At 45.8% G+C, this 17,971-nt stretch overlaps 1 protein-coding gene across 1 annotated transcript in view; it reads left to right on the forward strand.

The window, feature by feature from the left end:
- The window catches only part of RGSL1 (regulator of G protein signaling like 1), a 35,993-nt gene that overhangs the window by 2,644 nt on the left and 15,378 nt on the right, over nucleotides 1-17,971 (forward strand). Inside the window, exons 5-11 of the mRNA XM_075615481.1 lie at nucleotides 1,377-2,344; nucleotides 8,633-8,695; nucleotides 12,664-12,895; nucleotides 13,487-13,594; nucleotides 14,718-14,823; nucleotides 15,393-15,586; nucleotides 16,305-16,422. Of these exons, the coding sequence (XP_075471596.1) occupies nucleotides 1,377-2,344; nucleotides 8,633-8,695; nucleotides 12,664-12,895; nucleotides 13,487-13,594; nucleotides 14,718-14,823; nucleotides 15,393-15,586; nucleotides 16,305-16,422 (1,789 nt within the window). The remainder of the gene's footprint in view (nucleotides 1-1,376; nucleotides 2,345-8,632; nucleotides 8,696-12,663; nucleotides 12,896-13,486; nucleotides 13,595-14,717; nucleotides 14,824-15,392; nucleotides 15,587-16,304; nucleotides 16,423-17,971) is intronic.

Consider the following 17,971-nt stretch of genomic DNA (forward strand, 5'->3'; position numbering starts at 1 on the left):
TCATTTTCAACATGGGTCACCAACCAAGATAATATTTGTGGCACTTGTAGAGGCAGATACATGTTGTTTTTGAGCCAAGCCAGCAGTCAAGGAATGGCCCAGCCTTAAGTAATGTAACTCCTGAATGCCTTTATTAAAAATCAGCAATGGTGGATTGAGTTCACTTGGCTATTTGTAATCTTTTGATATATAATGCCTTAAATCTGATGCCACATGTAAACACACCTTCTGACTCTGGCCCTAAATAAAGGACCCTCATATCTGAAAATGGTCCTGATTTAATACTGGACTCTATATATATATGGAAACAATGTATTAAGCACAGTCTAGAATTATATATACTGTACTAATGAGTTGGGTATAGAACGGGTTTCTGAGACAAATGTCAAGATTATAAGATGTTTTTTCAGGGCATAGGTGTCAGTTTTTACCTGTATTGTGTTGCATCTATTTAAGTTGCAAAATGTTCATCATATTTAAGGCATGTTTCTTTAACAAAATGTCTAGAGATATTGCATCAGTTTAACACTGATCATAACTCTTGTTTATCTGTAAGTAGTGGCCTGTTTATAGCATAGTGTTTCATATATAAATGTACATATACAGATATAGCAGACTAACTTTCCCCACCAATACCTCAAAATTGTAAGGCATGCTTCAAGAGTTTCCATAGTATTCAATGGTAATGTTGCAGTAGAGCTAAGTTAGTCTGGCTACATCTGTACATGGTGTGGTTGGTACCCGAAGGGTTTCATATAATCATATTTTTGCTTTTGTAGAGCTGCAGTGTGCACAGAGCTGTACGTCGGATTTTGCAGGCACAACTCTCTGCACCATAGAGATTATAATCATATTGTTGGTGCTTAAGGCACTGGGGGTAGGGGGGGGGGGGAATGATGTCCTTAGCACTATAAAGAGTGGCTAATATGCCATTGTGTGGGTGGTTGGTGGATATAAGCAGTGGGAGGGTAGAAGATCGTACATTGTGTATCCTTAGCAGTGCAGGTTTATAATGTTCATATATCTATAAAGAATTGCATAAAAAATGTCACTTTGTACATGTTATAACTATGGAGAGGTGGATGTATGAGGGGACTTTATATACTTATGAGAAATGGATAAAGATTGATGTACCCTATGGGCTGTTTAGTATGTACAGTATAAACAACAGGATTGTTATATTTGAGGTCTTAAAGGGTAAGATAGGGCACCATAAATCTAGAAGCTTCACATGCCTATAACTAAGGAGAAGACATAGAATATAGCATTGTGTACCTATAAGAAGTTTAGTTGTCAGCCATTTCATAACAGCTTCTATTTGCAGCTCATTTGTTTGTATATCCTTTCTTGACATAGGCTTCTTCTCCTCCTTGCAGAGTCAGTGCTGCAGCTAAGGTGCTGGCATCCTCCTGGGCTGAGGCGTGAGGTGCTGCAGTGGATGCAGGCTGAGGCCTTACAGAGAATCCAGCAGTACTGTGTGCCAGCCTTTCTCTCGCACTGCCGAGTCTGCCTGTCTAGGCTGCCTGAAGGACATGCTCTGCTGGAACTCAGCCAGCAGAAGGGGACATTAGATCAGCAACTACCTGTCCACATCCCTATGAGCATCCTGCTGCCAAAAGAGCCTTCTAAGACCTACAGCAGCAAGGATGCCAAGAGGAGGGTCTGGCTTCTGCTAACATCTGGCAGGGGGAACACATACCCCAGTTCTCCTAAGAAACCGACAAACCAGTATCCAAGCACCAAAAAGGACAAGGCTGGGAGGCACTCCCCCCATCTTGAGAGCCAGAAACAGAATGATTTCACCCCAAGAACACAAGAAAAAACCCCTTCCCCCATCACTTACCCAAATTTTCAAGGCGAGAAGCAGCAACCAGATCTCATGAATCACCTTCTCCTACCTCACCCTCCTTCCTCCCGAACCCAAGAGACCCCCATTATATACCCTTTTTCCTCACTGGGGATAGAGGTACGGGAGGGATCACTGGTCACCTCTGACTGGTTGCACTGGGCTCTGAGTGGAGAAGAATACGCTGGGTCTCCTTTTCGGGCTTTCTTAATGGAAAGGGGCAGTAAGTTTGCTGCCCAACTAGTAAACCTGTGGCAGGAGCTGGGCAGTGTTCTGCAAGTGCTGCTGACTGAGGGGAGCTTAGCACTGTGCCAAGCACTGAGTGACCGTCTGCTCCAACACTACCTACATGAGCAGAAAGAAGGGCTTGGACTCATGCCACACTCCCCTAAGCCAAACCTCTCCCTCACATCACACATTGCCACACGCTTGCGAGAACTTCTGCCTTTTAGAGATGCAGCCCCATGGGTCCTGCAAGCACAGAGCCAAATCTGCCAGGTACTGAGCCACCTACTGTATATGCTTGGTGTAAAAGAAATACCTGTATTCCTTGTTTGTGTATATATATATATGTGTGTGTGTGTGTGTGTGTGTGTGTGTGTGTATACACACATGAAATGGGTTGAGGTACCTCGCACCAAACAGTGTTATACTAAAGGGGTCGTACCGAGGTTGTGTGCTACCAGGGAGATAGACAGAATGTCAGAGAATAGCGGTTTGTAACTAGAGAGTACTTGCCACTAGTAGAAATCCCTATTATTGGTGCACAACAGACCATAAATTATATAGGTCCAATGATGCTCACATTGAGTCTGTATACACACATGCGAAAAAAGGATTTGAGTCTTATTGGACCTCTATTACTGTAAAAAAGTAAAAGTAAAACAATTAGGTAGCATGCTACCTTTTATTGGAACAACAAAAGTTAACAGTGTACAAGCTTTCAACTCTCACAGCTGAAGGAGAACCTTGTGAGTGTTGTGTACTATTTAGGATTTACATTCCTGAAAGCTCTGGGCGATTCTCAGGAACGCGTCAGTGCCCCAGGAGCCTGTTACTTTGTAAACTATGATGTTTATTGAGCATACAACAAATAGATGAAAGAGTACATGCAGACTACTTACTAATACAGTGTAGTTGAACTTGTAACCATTACAGAACTGCTCTATGGCAAAGCAATGAACATGAGATGCCCCATATGTCTAACATGTTAATACTACCTTTAAAGACAAAGTTACATACGTATACTGTTCAACATCTCTCTTCTTAAAGAAAGTTTATCGCATACCTTTCGTTAAAATTATTTTAAGGCAACGCAAAGTCCTGGAAGAGACTAGGAAACTTTATTACTCGTTCACTTCTTCAGTGATCTATCTTCTTCTGTAGCCATTCCCATCTGGTGTCATCACACTCTCTGATCTTGGCTCATTTCTGACCCTTTGGACTCTTGCTGGGTGCCATCCTTGTGTGGTTTCCATACATACACTCTCTCCTTCCTCAGAAGGTTTGAGATGCTTGGCTCTTCTATCATAACTGTCTCTTTCCTTGCCCTGTTCATGTGAGCATACAGTAGACATTTTGTGGAACCTTGGGTTGTAAAACAGCAGCTAGCAAATGATTCACAAAGAGATGGGGGAGCAAAGTATGAGGAAGGGTATGTGTTTGGGGAAGATATATCTTCTTTAACTGGTGATCAATGTGGTGAGATCACCCCAATTGATTCATCAGCTGTGGGATAAACTCAATGGATGGGAAAATACATACATATAAATGTATATGGAAATGAATATATAACTTACACGGCCTTATGTAAGTTCTATTACATCAAGGTTTCTTTAACTCTCAGCTCTTCCTTGCGATGTAGGTTATTCTTCTGTCTTGTCTTTATCTCTCGCTGGTTCTTGGATGTTCCTCACCGCAGAGATCGCTTCCTCCTAGAGGTCTCCCTGTCACAGAAATATAAAGGCAGTTATATCGATACAAATGCAAACGACAACTGTGATGCGGGGAGGTGATGAGAGAATAATGTAATAATATTCGTCACTCACACGGGCTAATGTGAGTGTTCTCCTATAATAGTATCTTGGTTTTCACCTAGCAATATGGTGGGAGGGGGAAAGGGGGAGATGAGATAAAATAGATTAAAATACTCACACGGACCAGTGTGAGTACACACTGATAGAGGTTTCTTTAGCTTCCTTTTCAATTTTTAGGTCCTTCTGTCTTCCTTGTATCGAGTATAGATGTAATTACTTCATGCAGTGGTGAGATACCTACAAGCCTTTGATAGCTCAGTTGGTAGAGCGGAGGACTGTCCTAGGCCGCTGCATAGATGCAGACAGAGTGTGGTGCTCAGTGTTGATGAGGGGCGAACAAGATTTAATAAAGGAAGGAGGCCCATCCAAATTATGGCTCCGTGGACCCCTCAATAAAGGGTGGTGTCCCATTATCTACCCTGAAATGGCGCGGAAACCAGAGCTCCACCCCCGTGAGGTGGGTGGCTCAGCGCAGAGCCAGGACCACTCCTTGCTAATGTATACCCCTCCTCAAGTCCACCAGGGGGAGTGAGCACTGTGAGTCTCAATTAGTAACTTCTGTCCACACTAAGGGAAGTACAGGATGCAACAAACCACATCCTTAGTTGTATGGAGTTTTGCCAGCAGAAGGACTGTATGTAACATTTCTTTTGTGCCCGTGCTCACAGAAAGACCTTAATCTCTCTGGTGGTATGGACTTTGATCCCTATCAGCGACCAAGAGCGGTTCAGATAGTTAAAGTGGAAGGAAAAAGGTACGTCAGATACCTATGCCCCAAGTGTGATTTTCCAGATGGCGAATTGACCTGGGGGAGACAAGTGTGCCTGCTGCGAAGCATAGTTCCTGAAACCCCCGCTGCTGTGGCCACCGGAATTTGCAGAAGATGCGACTGACCCCTCTACCAGGCCGGTAGATGCTTCTAACCACCCTACCTCAAGAGCAGGCTCAAGACTCTGTTGTAGATCTGGTTCCAGACTCGGTGCTAGACTCAGCTCCAGAACCAGTTCCCGATTTCGTTCCCATGCCGGAACCACAGATGATGGAACCACAGATGCCGGAACCACAGATATTGGAACCAAAGAAGGGTAAGGTGACTGCCCAGGGAGACTGGGGATCGCTACCACTAGTGACGCAGGATCGGGACCGCTCACTGCCGATTGCCGCCAGTGAATGTGAGGGGCCCCGACGCTGTTCCCCTCTGGAGGTGTCCCTACCCCCATCCTGTTCTACTGAAGACAGTAGTCAACAACCCGTGGTGATGAGCCAGCCGGCGGAACCCCACAGTGAAGCTGAAGCATCTACTGCAGACCCTGCTGTGGGCCTGTTTGCCCTACAATGGCCGTCCAGCTTACAACGATGGTACCATCGGTGCCAGGCTGAGAATCAGTACCTAATGACGACAAGGGTGAGCAGACTGCCCCTGTGGTGTCGGCTGTGAGTCCCCAGGTGACCGTGGAGCACGGTGGCTCCTTATGCATGGTTACAAGGGCGATTGGCTCGCCCCGGCATCGCGTCCTGGTGGAGGTGTCCCCCTTAGAAGATCTCTACCAGATGGTAACTGTGGATCAACCCCACAGCCTACCTGCCGAGTGGAGAGAAGAGTCTGCAGCCAGCGGAGCAGTGAGGCACCGATCCTTTATTCCCTGCAGGCTGCAATGGAGGTATCCAGTGAAGAGGCCCTGCTTGGCGCTTACTTCTATGTGAAGGATCCCAAAGCATGTGTGTGTCAAGACCTGGATTTGCATTCAGATTTCAAGATGTTCCTAGAAGACAGCACTTCTGAAGCAACTGCTAAAGCGAGCCAGGACTGTGTTGGGACCGCTCTGGTAATTATTGCCTCCTTCCGGCACAAGCTGAAGTGTTTTATTCGCCATGTGGTGGACCGAGGAAAAGGCCAAGACCTCGTTGTCTACCGCATCCCTGATGCGGATGGCTGGGTAAGGGTCTGGTACAGAGACTCCTTGCTGTTCCTTCCACCAGGGGGAGGAAGTGGAGTAGAACCAGAGACTGAAGCACTCGACTGTGAGATCAAAGAGTCTGCAGAGACTCCAGATTCAGTAAAAGAGACTCCCAGGAGTCAAAGTGAGGCGCCCTCATACAATCAGTTAGGGGCACCCCACTATGGGTCTCAGCAACCAGCTAACACTCAGCTGGCCTCAGGTATCAACGTGATTATGTTGTGTGCCGTTGATGTTAAAGCACCTGTGATAAGTTGTATATACTATGCACTGCATTTTTATTATGCAACTTTGTGCTGTGTGACGCTGTCCTCCAAGCGGGATCGTTAATATTTCCACCAGGGGGAAAATGTAGCCAGGTCCCCTCTGGCTCCCCGGTTTCCCCTTTCTCCCTCCCTTACCTCCACCATGGTAGGGGTGCTTGCGGGTGGCAACGAGCTGGCTAGCGGCTCCCTTTGCAGGGCACCGCCATCTTTTCTGTGTCCGCGCATGCGCAGAGAATGCAGCGACCATGTTGGGATTGGCGTGACAGTTTGCGCATGTGCAGAAGCATGCGCAGGGGATCGCGTAACGTGGCGGCCATTACAGGGTTGCGCATGCACAGAGAGCCCGCGGAAGCCATTACATTGTCGCGCATGCGCAGTGAGGATCGCGTACATGGCCCCCATGCAAAAGAGGTCTGCAAGGGACTACAAGTCCCAGGATGCTTAGAGGCAGAGATACCACCTGACGCCAGGGAGCCAATAGGGCTTATAGCCCTGAGGAAAGGGATACTTTTGGCGCTCTGAGGATAGTGAATCAGTAGGAGCTGGAACACAGACAGGGGAGTGTGTAGGTGCAGGGAGGCAAGTAGCCCCTGCACTAGGCCAGAGACCCCTAGGCCCCAGCTAGGCCCTACTCATATCAGATTGAGCCTGCTGTAGGGAAGGCCCCTGCAGTTAGGCACTTTGCCCTTTTAGTAGTTAGTTAAGTCATGGACACAGCTGCAGTGCTGTGTGGCTCTGACTAGTGTGACCAGTGTGACAAGTCTGGTCTGGGACCAGACCTATTTCACTACAGATAAGGGATTGTCTGTATGGTGAGATTATTCAGATGAAGATATCCTATCAGGAGGACACCATCGCTGAGGCTTCGGGGCTGGACGCAGATGGATCCTCTTCCCGTGGTTCTGATGTACCCAGGTGCAGGAGCTCCAGGCAGGTATTACACACCAAGTGCACCAACTATACTCCTCATCTAGTATGGCTCTGATCACGCCTAAGGGGTGGAGTGGGGGGACTCTTGGGACTCTGGGTACACAGTGTTGGGGGAATAAGGTGTGGGGTGAAGGCCCTGCGAGGTGACCGGGTAGTTGTACTATTAGCGGTACAGAGTGACACCGTTGCTAATGTTATATTGTCAGTATGTTCCAGTAAAGCCCTTTCTATTTTTACCATCATATGTGTTCATTTGATTGTGTCCTGTGAGGGGCTGCTTCCACTCTGATGGGATCCCTCACCGGTGGAAGCGCTGCACCACATCGTAAGTGATTCACCCAGACACTCCGTGGCAGACGCTTAGGATTCTGTGAGCCAACAGGTAAAGGGCAGCACCAATAGCGTATTTACAGCCTATCCCCAGATCTCACTTAGGGGGGGTGAAACAGGGCTACATACAAAAAACAATCTTGTTTCTCAAGCACTCTTCCTGATCTTTGAACTCACAGTGAGCTGCTATTTGCTTTAACTCAGTGACACATTTGCCTGTGCCCTGACTTTCTTCATAGGTGTGTCCAAAACGGGTGCCTTTCAAAAACAAAATTTATTTTGGTTCAAAGTAAGCTTTAAAAACCTGCGTCACTGTTTGAAATGTGTTTCTTCAGCCACTGGCTGAATGCTCTTTTCCTCTATTGTAACAGCATGTTCTTGCTTAGTATAGTACTAGCAGAATGCTACGTTGTGATGGGTATGTACTGTACAGTATCAAACTTTTATAATGGAATCAATGACATGGGCTCAGTTTGAATTATTGGGACGATTTACACATATTTTATCTATTTCGGTTACACAAACAGAGAATTATAAGAATTCTAGTTCTAGTTAAAATTCTAGAATTTTAGTTCTTTGAAAAAGATTACTTCGATCCAAAAGTTTGCGACAAGTTCGCTCAGTCAATTGGCATTGCATGTAAGCTTCATTTTTATTAGTTTCTCTTTCAAAATTGTAAACTAAAAAAAAAAAAACTTTAAAAAAAGTTGATGGACTTTGGCCACATTAAAAAAACAAAAATGTCAATTTTTTAACAATTTGGGGCATTTTGTTAGAACTTTTTACTTCAAAGGTTCTAGTGAATTATACGCTGGTATTGCAAAATTCTGGAAACTGCGAAAATGTGAATCTCGACAGATTTGCACATCTCTAAACATGGAACCAAGTTCTGGAAGAGATGTACAGGGCTTCAAAACTTCTGTACGTACTACAGTACTATTACACCAACAGGGTCGGTGCGAACGGGGGGTGCAGGACACGGGACTGCAGCTTCTGGGAAGCAGCAAAAGTGGTGCTGTGGCCCTGCCCTCAGGACGTTGCAGGGGGAGAAAGAAGGGTGGGACAGGGGAGAGAGAGGGGGCCGGGAGGGAATGGGTGGCATGGTCAGCATTTGTACGGGGCGGTGGGACATGTGGTGCTGAACCTGTACACCAGTGTATAATAGTATTGTTGGTCCATTAAAAATTATTCCAGGCTTTAATATATCTGCACTTCGCCAGCACCAATACCGTTAAAAGAACGTGTCTTCACTCTTTCTTCTTACAGAGTCTCGGCCCCCTGTATGAGCAGTTTCTTGACGCAGAAGATAAGACTTTCCTGCAGTTTTTGGTAAGAGATCTCAAAATACGTCCTTCACTTTAGGAGAACAAATTTGCAGTTAAAGCAGCAAGCTACTGTATTGTGTTCAGTTTAAATAGTTACATATTCTTTGTTAATGGGACTGTGATGGAAGAGGACCCAGGGACCAGCATATTAAAGGTTAAGCCTGGCCCCTGCCCGTTTCTCCCTGTGGCTCATCCAGCCTAAAGACCACGGAGCTACCCTGTTTAAATATACTTTGTAGCCCCTTGCATATCCTGTAACTATGTATTCTTTATTCCTGAGAGCTATACTGTTTTTGTAAGTGTACAAATGTACTTGCGGGGTTCCCTGGACATGCAGGGCTGATATTCCCTCCTTTAGCCTGCACGTCCAGGGCTGTGCGGTATTGGAAGCAGAAGCAAGAGGAGGGACGGTCGACCCGCATGTCTGGGAGATGCTGGTCCAGAAAGAGGAGCCTTTGTCTACCTCAAAATATGGAGAAGCCATCTCGGTTGGAGATATCCAGCCAGCCAGGGGAACCGTTGCTGAGCAAGCCTCGGTAGGTACTGTTCTGATTGGCCAGTTCAAAATCCCTGCTCCCCTCTGAGTCCGCCAATGTGGGTTGTTCTTTTCACACCGACACATCCCCCCCACCCGGATTGGACAACACAGACGAGCTCTTGCGCTGTGATTTGTCCATTACAGCAGCCGTGCTGTGATTGGTTGCCACTTCGTTACCCATGCTTTTCAATGGGAGCAGGGAAACAATCTAAGCTCCAGAGTTCATTCTGATGTTAGCATGGAAACTGACAGTGGTGTGCTCTGAGGGCTTTGCCAAAGATACCCAGAATGAGGCAAAAGGCCGAGCCGAGCGGGAGATGTAAACTGACTTTGGTGCTTTGGGACTGTATGCAAAGAGCAGGACTTTTGAGCGAAATTTTCAAAAGTGCTTGCTCGCGAATAGCAGCACCAAGGTCTGGACGATCCCTACCCTTACGGAGTGTGGAAGCAACCCCCAGGTGAGCCTTTGAAGGGGTGTCTGGCACTTAGTCAGCTAGGATTCCCCCGGTAATCCCCTGATTGGTGAGTGTAAGCTCTGTTGGTGAATATTTACTGTGTCTGTTCTGTCCTTTATTTGACTACTGCGTCCTGCTTGGTGCTTTGATCCCACTGGACAAGTTTTGTTCTTCCTTGATAGACTTTTCTGGTGGGATCGCCAGGCTCAAGGCTGAACTGCTTGGTGGAAGTTCAAACTGGGTAGGTCTCGTTCTTTGACTGCAGGACAGAGGGTCACAGGCACTCCATACACAATCACAGCTCACCTCATTCCCCAAGTAGCTAGTTTATCCCACACAAAAAGACTCCAGGAAGAAAATGGCATCTGCATACAAGTCGTGGACCAAGGAGCTGGTTGCACTCCGCTGTGAGGGGTATGGTCTACGAACAGAGGTCCAGAGAAATCAGAACATGATCCAGGATCCAGGATCTGGTCCAGCATGAACACTTTGTTCACCAGCTTGGAGGATGACGAGTCCACCCCAGTGGTGCTGCTGACCTCCAAGCCAGTCGACCGGATCACAGCTGTACGGATGGCCCTCAAGGGAGAACCTACTGTACCCCAGAGCTCTGCCTTGCTAACCTACAGTAACTGATGGCCCAGGCGACTTCACATGGCCAGTCATTGGTGCACAGCCACAGCTCCCAGACAAGTCATCCACCCCATCTGACCTACAGCATCTTTGCCCGATTAGAACAGGACAAGGACAACATCGATTGATTTCTGCGATCCTTCGAGTGCCGCCAGCATCAGCTGCCAGAGACGAACTGGGTAAAATACCTCATTCCTCAACAGAGAGATGGACCGGGAAGATTCTAGGGATTACACAATCGTGAAGGAGCTGCTGCTCTCCTGGTATGAAGTTACCCTGGAGTCTTACCAAACCCAGTTCCAAGCCCTGGACAAGAACCCCCAGGAATCACATGCTGATATTGCCTCCTGGCTGGCCCACCACACCAAGCGATGGGGGACAAGGACCCCAGGACTCACATGCCGATATTGCCCCCTGGCTGGCCCACCACACCAAGCGATGGGTAGCCAGGTATGCAGGGTATGCAAGGCTTGCTGGACCTTATCATAAAAGAGCAGTTCTTGCTCAAGTGCAGATGTGAAGTTTGTGAATGGGTCACTGACACGGACCACTGAGCCCGCCCACCGTGTGCTGTTCTTTCTGCATTGTCACACCCCGAGCCCAGATTGGCCAATCCAGGTGAGCTCTCGCACTGTGATTGGTCCAGATACAGCATCCATGCTGTGATTGGTAACCACTCTGCTTCCCATGCTTTTTAAGCAGGGAAAATATGTAAGGCCTCGTTCAGGGTGCCGGCTTCGGAGGGGTGGCGTGCTTACGTGCGAGCGGACGTCAGAAACAAAGTATTTCAAATCATTATCTGTTGTCAGTGTAGCAGCTTTCCTTGTCTCCGAAGTACGGAGTTGACGCTGCTACACTTTGCATAAACAACTCAAGTTGTTTTTTCAAGCTGCAGCAGCGTCACTGGTACTTCGGCAGCCAATGAAATCATTCTTGAAAATGATTTCAACAGTGCAACACCCATCCCTAACCTCACGTCTGTAGCCCCGCCTCCTGAAAGCTTGAAAATGTCTGCTGGGGATGATGTGCACACATCGCCCAGCAGACTGCCGCACGCACACGCGGACGCGCGACCTCCACCTCCTGTCTCTGGCACTCTGAACTCGGCCTAAAGGGGGACTGATCTGAGCTCCAGAGTTCATTCTGACGCTGGTGTGGAAGCTAACTAAGCAGTGTGCTTCGGGAGCTTTGCTGGAGATACCTAGAACGAGGTTCGAAGGCAAGCCGATGGGGAAATGTAAACTTGCTTTGGTACCTTGGGATGGTATACTGCCAGAGACGTGGAGAGCAGGACTTTTGAGTGGGATTTTCAGACGTGCTTGTTTGTGAATAGCACAACCGAGGTCCTGACGATCCCTACCCCTATGGAGTGTGGAAGCAACCCCTAGGTACGCCTTTCAAGTGGCATCTGGCACTCAGTCAGCTAGGATTCCCATGTAATCCCCTGTTTGGTGAGTGTAAGCTCTGTTGATGAATTTGTGATGTGTCTGCTGGCTCAGGACAGAAAAAAAATACTTTATTTGACTCCTGTGTGCTGCCTGGAGAATTGATCCCGGTGAACAAGTTCTGGTCTTCTGTGACAGGGACCATTTAATAATCCTTTCCATTCTTTCTGAATATAATTTTTCTACCAGGGCAAGGGAGAAATATATGATTGGGGATTATTGTTCTCACCTGCAGACAACTAAAATGAGCATGCACACTCCAAAAATCTGCACACCCCACCCCAGGATTCATTTAAGGTCCCTTATTGTAATTTAAAGGAGCTTTACCTTTAAAAAAATGTTTCCCCCCTCCCACACCCGGTATGAAGCAAGGGGTCTCCGGAGTGAACTGATTTAATTTCAGCTCTGGGAACCCCTTGCATCCAGAGATACTTACCTGAGGAGGTGCTGCCGGTATCTCTGTGCAGTTTAAAGCTCTCATGTCACGCGGACCCATATGTAGCTGCAAGGGATGACTTTGTGGCTTCCTATCTGTCTGCGGGATGTAGGACCCTATAAACTGTAATATTGGATTACCAGTTGGAGTGGCTATGGGGATACCTTCCAAGGTATGTATTTTAGGAAGCAGAGGGTCTCCAGAGCTATCAATGCGGTTCAGCTCCGGAGAAGCCCTTGCTTCAAAGCTAGAAAATAAAAGGAGATTCATGCTGTAAAAAAAAGAGAGAGAGAGAGATTGGGGGGGGGGGGGGGGGAGAGGATTGAGAGTTTTGGATTACTGCTTTAACCTATAAACATATCCTTGTCAAGAACATTACTTTCCTTTTGAACGTCGACTTCAGCAAAGACAGCAATGTGGGAAAAACCTCCTGCAACTGTTAGTTATTGTCCTCTTTTTCCATAGACAAGTAGCTCCCAAGATATCAGCCCAAGAAGGTCTGCAAAAGCTAATGAGGGGGGTGTCAATAACCGCATTATGCAGAAGCTGAAGACAGCTCTAGCACTGGCTCGGGCATGTTCACTTGGGGGGGAGCTGGAGCCACTGGACACACAGGGCTGGAAGCTCATGCTAGCAGAAGACATCTCCCAGGGAGGGTCCATCCAGCCTTCTGCTCAGCCTGTAGTGTATATTAGAGGTAAGAGAAGTGATACGTACAGAAATACACATCTATGGAGTCCATTCATCTGGGTGAGAGTAAACAGTAAAGGGAATATTTATTTGCACACAGTGGCCAACTCTTTCTGGAAATTCCTCAACATGTAGGGAGCGTCCTGTTTTCATACACTTTCTTCTATATTTAGTAGGAAACGGACAAAGGTCCATATTTAAAATGCTATGAAGCTGCTTCTCTATGCAAGGGAAGCTCTGAGCTCTAATCATTTGAACGGAGCTTAGAGCGTTCCCAAAAAGTGCAGAAATAATAGAGGAAATACGATAGAGTATAGTAGAGAGGTGATATTTAGGTAGCATTGTGTGTTGACACAGGAGACTTCAACAGCATAGTGCAGTACCTTCATACGTACAAGGCTGTGCATTAGCATTGCTAATATAAATATGGATTTCCATATTAACACCTACAGCACATTACATGTTTTAAATTATTATGTAAAAATATGTTTGCTTTGATTAAATAATCTCTGTGTGTATATGTACATCATTGCGGATTTGCTGCTATTTGTTTTTTGTGCTATATGGATATATCAATACATTTGTCACTTCTTATCAGATTATAGTACAATGTCCTTTGCGGAGCTGGCCTTGTGGAACCCCAAGTTGGCTATTGAGAAACTAAGCAAGGAATTCCGGGAATTCTGTGGGAATAGACCATCTACAGGTGAGAGAGGGAGAAGGGGATTGGGGAAAGGATGAAGTGAGAGATCGAGGAAAGGGGTGAATGAGAGAGCTCGGTGTAAGGGAGAAGATAGGGAAATAATGGAATGGGGGAAACTAATGGAGAAGGAATGGATAACAAAAATTGAAAAAGGAGTGAATGGGGAAGATCGGGAAAAGAGATGGAAAAAGAGATTGGGGAAAAGAGAAAGAAAGAGAATTGAAGAAAAATAACTGTTTCCAGAGAAGACAGCTAACAAAATACCTATAATAGTGTCCTCTTCAGATTTCCATAGCCTAAGAGCTAACAGTCTTTTCATGGAGCCAAAACTCTCACCCCAAGCAGGTCTCACTGATCATGGAGCCAAAACTCTCACCCCAAGCAGGTCTCACGCAGCTGATAACCTCTTTCAAGATTACTTTCAGTAGCTCTTTTGAAGGCTACTGTACCTCACAGTTGCTTTATCTTTGCAGCCAAACAGAGGCCCCTCACAGACTTGGTAAAGCAGCAAACATGACAATTTTTTAAATCCATCAGTGTTGTTGCTCTCCACTTCTTAAACCTGAAAGATCAATTGTTGTCCTTGGTTTCACTGAAGGCTCAGTGATGGGTATATACTGTATACTCCGTCACGACAGTTTAAATGCGTGTCCAATAAAATGTATCACATCCCAAAACAAATCCAGTTTTCTCCCTGACCAGCTATTAGAACTCTGCTTTATAGAATATATAGTGATATAAACTGATATAAAATGATATAAAGTAATATTTATTTTACATAGAAAGACCAACGTTTTGGCTTCAAAGGGTCTTCATTACGGTACTCTCATGTGTGTGTATCAACCACATCTAGCTATCCTCTTAACTTATTGATTCAAGAACATGCCACAGTTTTGTCTGTCATACAGTAGCATTTGCCTCAGATATATGTTTGTGTCCCAATATCTGGCCCTATTACCTGGATCCATGTTTACCTTGAGATTTTCTGCTCGCGTGTTATACTTTTCTGGGTCTCCATTATTACTGTATCATTGCGACCCATGTATTATCAGATGGGAACCAGACCCTGAATGTTTGGGGCTCATCAGTCTCTGCACAGAGCTGACCCTCACTGCTCTCCCCACAGAACAAATAGTGAAGCCAGTGCAACGCTCTGTGCGCTGGCAGAAAGGAGACCCGCTGTTTATGAGGAAGGGAGCTGCCCTGCTAAGAAAACCCCTTTGTCAACCCAGGTACAATTTAGAAAAACTACAACATACAAACTTACAACTACAGAGTTGAGGGCAATCGACAATGATTTTTTCCCCCCAGTTCAGTACAGTTAAACTAACAATGCACGTTGAGTAAAAAATATGCTTACTATAAGACAGATGTAGTTTTTTTTTTTAGGTGTGAACGATAATATTTCTAATACTTTATTCTTACTCTTTATAACTCTGCTACATCACTTATGTAGCATATAACAGTATATATAGAATAGTAAATCTCTGCCCTTATTATTCTTTTACACTGAGTTACACGGAGAAAAAGGGATGTGTCCAAAGTCACAATGAGTTGGCACCAATGTCTCAAGTCAGAGTTTCCCATATCAAAGTTCAGTGACTTAAAAGAATGAAGGAAATTTGGGTATATTGAGTAATCTTTCAACTGGTTACTTCCTGTCCCTATGCCATTTTTCAGATGCTTCTACTGTCCGGTTTCATCTCGTCATCCCCCTTCTCTCTTTCTATTGCCTTCTTCCTTGCTTCTTGTTCTTCCGATCCGTGTTATCTACTTTTTTTCCCCACCTTTCCCCCTTCAGGTCCTTGCTGGAGGTGCTGCATCACCCAGTGCACCTGGAGCTTTTCCGTCAGTACCTGCGGGTGAACAATGCAGAGGCTCCTCTGAACTTCTGGCTGTCAGTAGAGAAGCTCATCTCTGTGACAGATCCCAAGGCTAAGAGAACACGGATCAAAGGGATCCTCAAGCGCTTCTTTAAATCGGATATCAGACCAGGTTTATTTCTCTATGTGTATGTACTGTATCTAATGAAAAAGGAAAGGTAATTCACATCAAAAAAGTCATCATCTGTCACAAATGTATGAGAGTTGAAGGATCTCCAGGCACTCCGGACTGATACAGGCAGTCCTCGGTTATCCAACGGAATCCGCTCTGGGAGTAGCGTTGGATAGTGAAACCGTTGTAAAGTGAGTCCCATGTTGATCAGTGGCGGTGAGCGTTGGATACCGCATTCCGGTGTAAAAAAAAAGGCCCATAGGGAGGCATTGTAAAGCGTTGGATATGCCATTCGTTGTAAAGTGAAACATTGGATAGAAAGAGCAACGCTTTGGCTTCAAATGGTCTTCATTACGGTACTCATGTGTATGTATCTATCATCTGTAACTTATTGATTCTAGAACATGCCACCGTTTTGTCTGTCATAGCATTTGCCTCAGATATATGTTTGTGTCCCAATATCTGGCCCTATTACCTGGATCCATGTTGTTTACCGTGGGATTTTCAGCTCACGTGTTATACTTTTCTGGGTCTCCATTATTACTGTAGGATCATGATAGGAAAAAAAATCAAGACTCAGATTAACTATTCTCAGACCTGTGATGTTCCTCGAGTTTATGTATTCGGCCTCAGTATGTGACCCTGATTACAACTTCACAAATGGGTAATGAATACTTAGTAACCTTCCTTCCCACTATCTTTTCACCCCCTTTGGCAGAGATCTTGCTGCAGTGCGACGCTATCATTATTAGAGAGATCCCTAAGATGAGTTCAGTGTCCACAAATATCCTGATGTCTGCTCAGTCTTATGTGCTCAAGTCTATGGAGGAGAAATGGTGAGTCTATAGGTTTGAGGTAGGGGTAACTGTGCATTCAAGGACATGGTCTGCAATGCTCTTCAGGGAAGGGACTTCTTGCTTATAGTGTTCTACAGTGAACAGTTGTGCCGACTCATATCATGTTTAACTTGGGATTAGAGTCCAGGATGCCACTCCCATCAAACCCTGATAATATCCTTAAATAAAGCGCACACAAGAGAGGCCTGGATGTATAAACGGCCACTGCTTTCATTAAATACAACATCAAAAGAACGTCAACTCCCAAAACCCTGCCAGAGAGCATTACCAACCAGTAAGGCCAACGACACTAGAGCCATGGCCCGCAACCCATCAAACGAAGCACCACAGAGCCCTAACCACTCCGCTGAATCATCATCTACGAGAATGAGCCCCAGGTACTCACCGTATAGTGAGCCCTACCCACATGCCAGTAAATGCCACCACAAGGCAATGTACCATCGGAGTCACATCTGGCAAATTTAACCCACACAACCCAGACACAACCGCTATCACGGTGCTATTTACCCACCATTAAACTAGCCCTGAAACCTCCAGATCCGACAAGCAAATGGATGGCCTGCATCATAATGAGGCAGTGCTGTAGCAAACTGAACCTGATGGCCGCATGACTTTTTTTTCAACCTCATCTACTATGTAACTATGTAAAACCTCCATCCTTTCTAAGCTCACCAGCGTAATTACTCTATGTCAACACCTGCTGAACTGGTTTCCCTGAGCAGCAACAGTTAGTCACCATGAAATACAGACGGAGGGACCCTCACAGGGAACTAAATCCCCTGGGGTCCCCAATAAACCCCAGCTCAACCTCGCCTGAGGGGTCATTAAGGAACATCCTCCTCCTCCTGGTACCTTGCTAAAAGGGGGTGAGGGATGAATTTAGGGGAAGAAGCTGCCACCCTAAGTGCAATGGCCCTTCTCTTACCATTTTAAAGCTATATCTGAGTAATGTACAGTATGTAGGCCGAACAGCAAAAATATTGCTTAATTAAAAATCTTTGTGTACAATTTATTTTACTCCTAAAACTGGCTTTGATTACCCCACCACTCCTGGGCCTATTCTATGACATCTTGAAGCCTGGAATTAAAGATATCTAACCCCACTTCTGACAGGTGGACCCCATCTGCCCGATACAACCCCTCACAGGCCCAATAAGGGACAAGCATTCTAAGGATATTCTGGCATCAGCACCCAGTTTACCATTTTCAAGAAATTGCCTTAGTTTGCTTAAGCTCCAACCCCACCCTGTTTACATGAATATAGAGACAAATATTTGTGAAAACACTTTGTAAGCATGACACTTCATTTATGAGCAGTTATCCTACACTGTTCTTGTACCTTTAAGTGTACACTATTGTAACCACATGGTAAATTGGAAGTGGCTTGTAGCAGCAGAGAAAAGGGCTGATCTGTTAGAGGCTACATCTGAGCAGTAACTAGTCTGACTCTCTCTTATCTTGTGTTATCTGCAAATTAGAACAGAGTCCCCCTAAAAACTTGCCCAATGTAATATTCAATATGCCCTCA

Source organism: Ascaphus truei, chromosome 10 (genome assembly GCF_040206685.1).
Source record: "Ascaphus truei isolate aAscTru1 chromosome 10, aAscTru1.hap1, whole genome shotgun sequence".
Taxonomy (NCBI): Eukaryota; Metazoa; Chordata; class Amphibia; order Anura; family Ascaphidae; genus Ascaphus; species Ascaphus truei.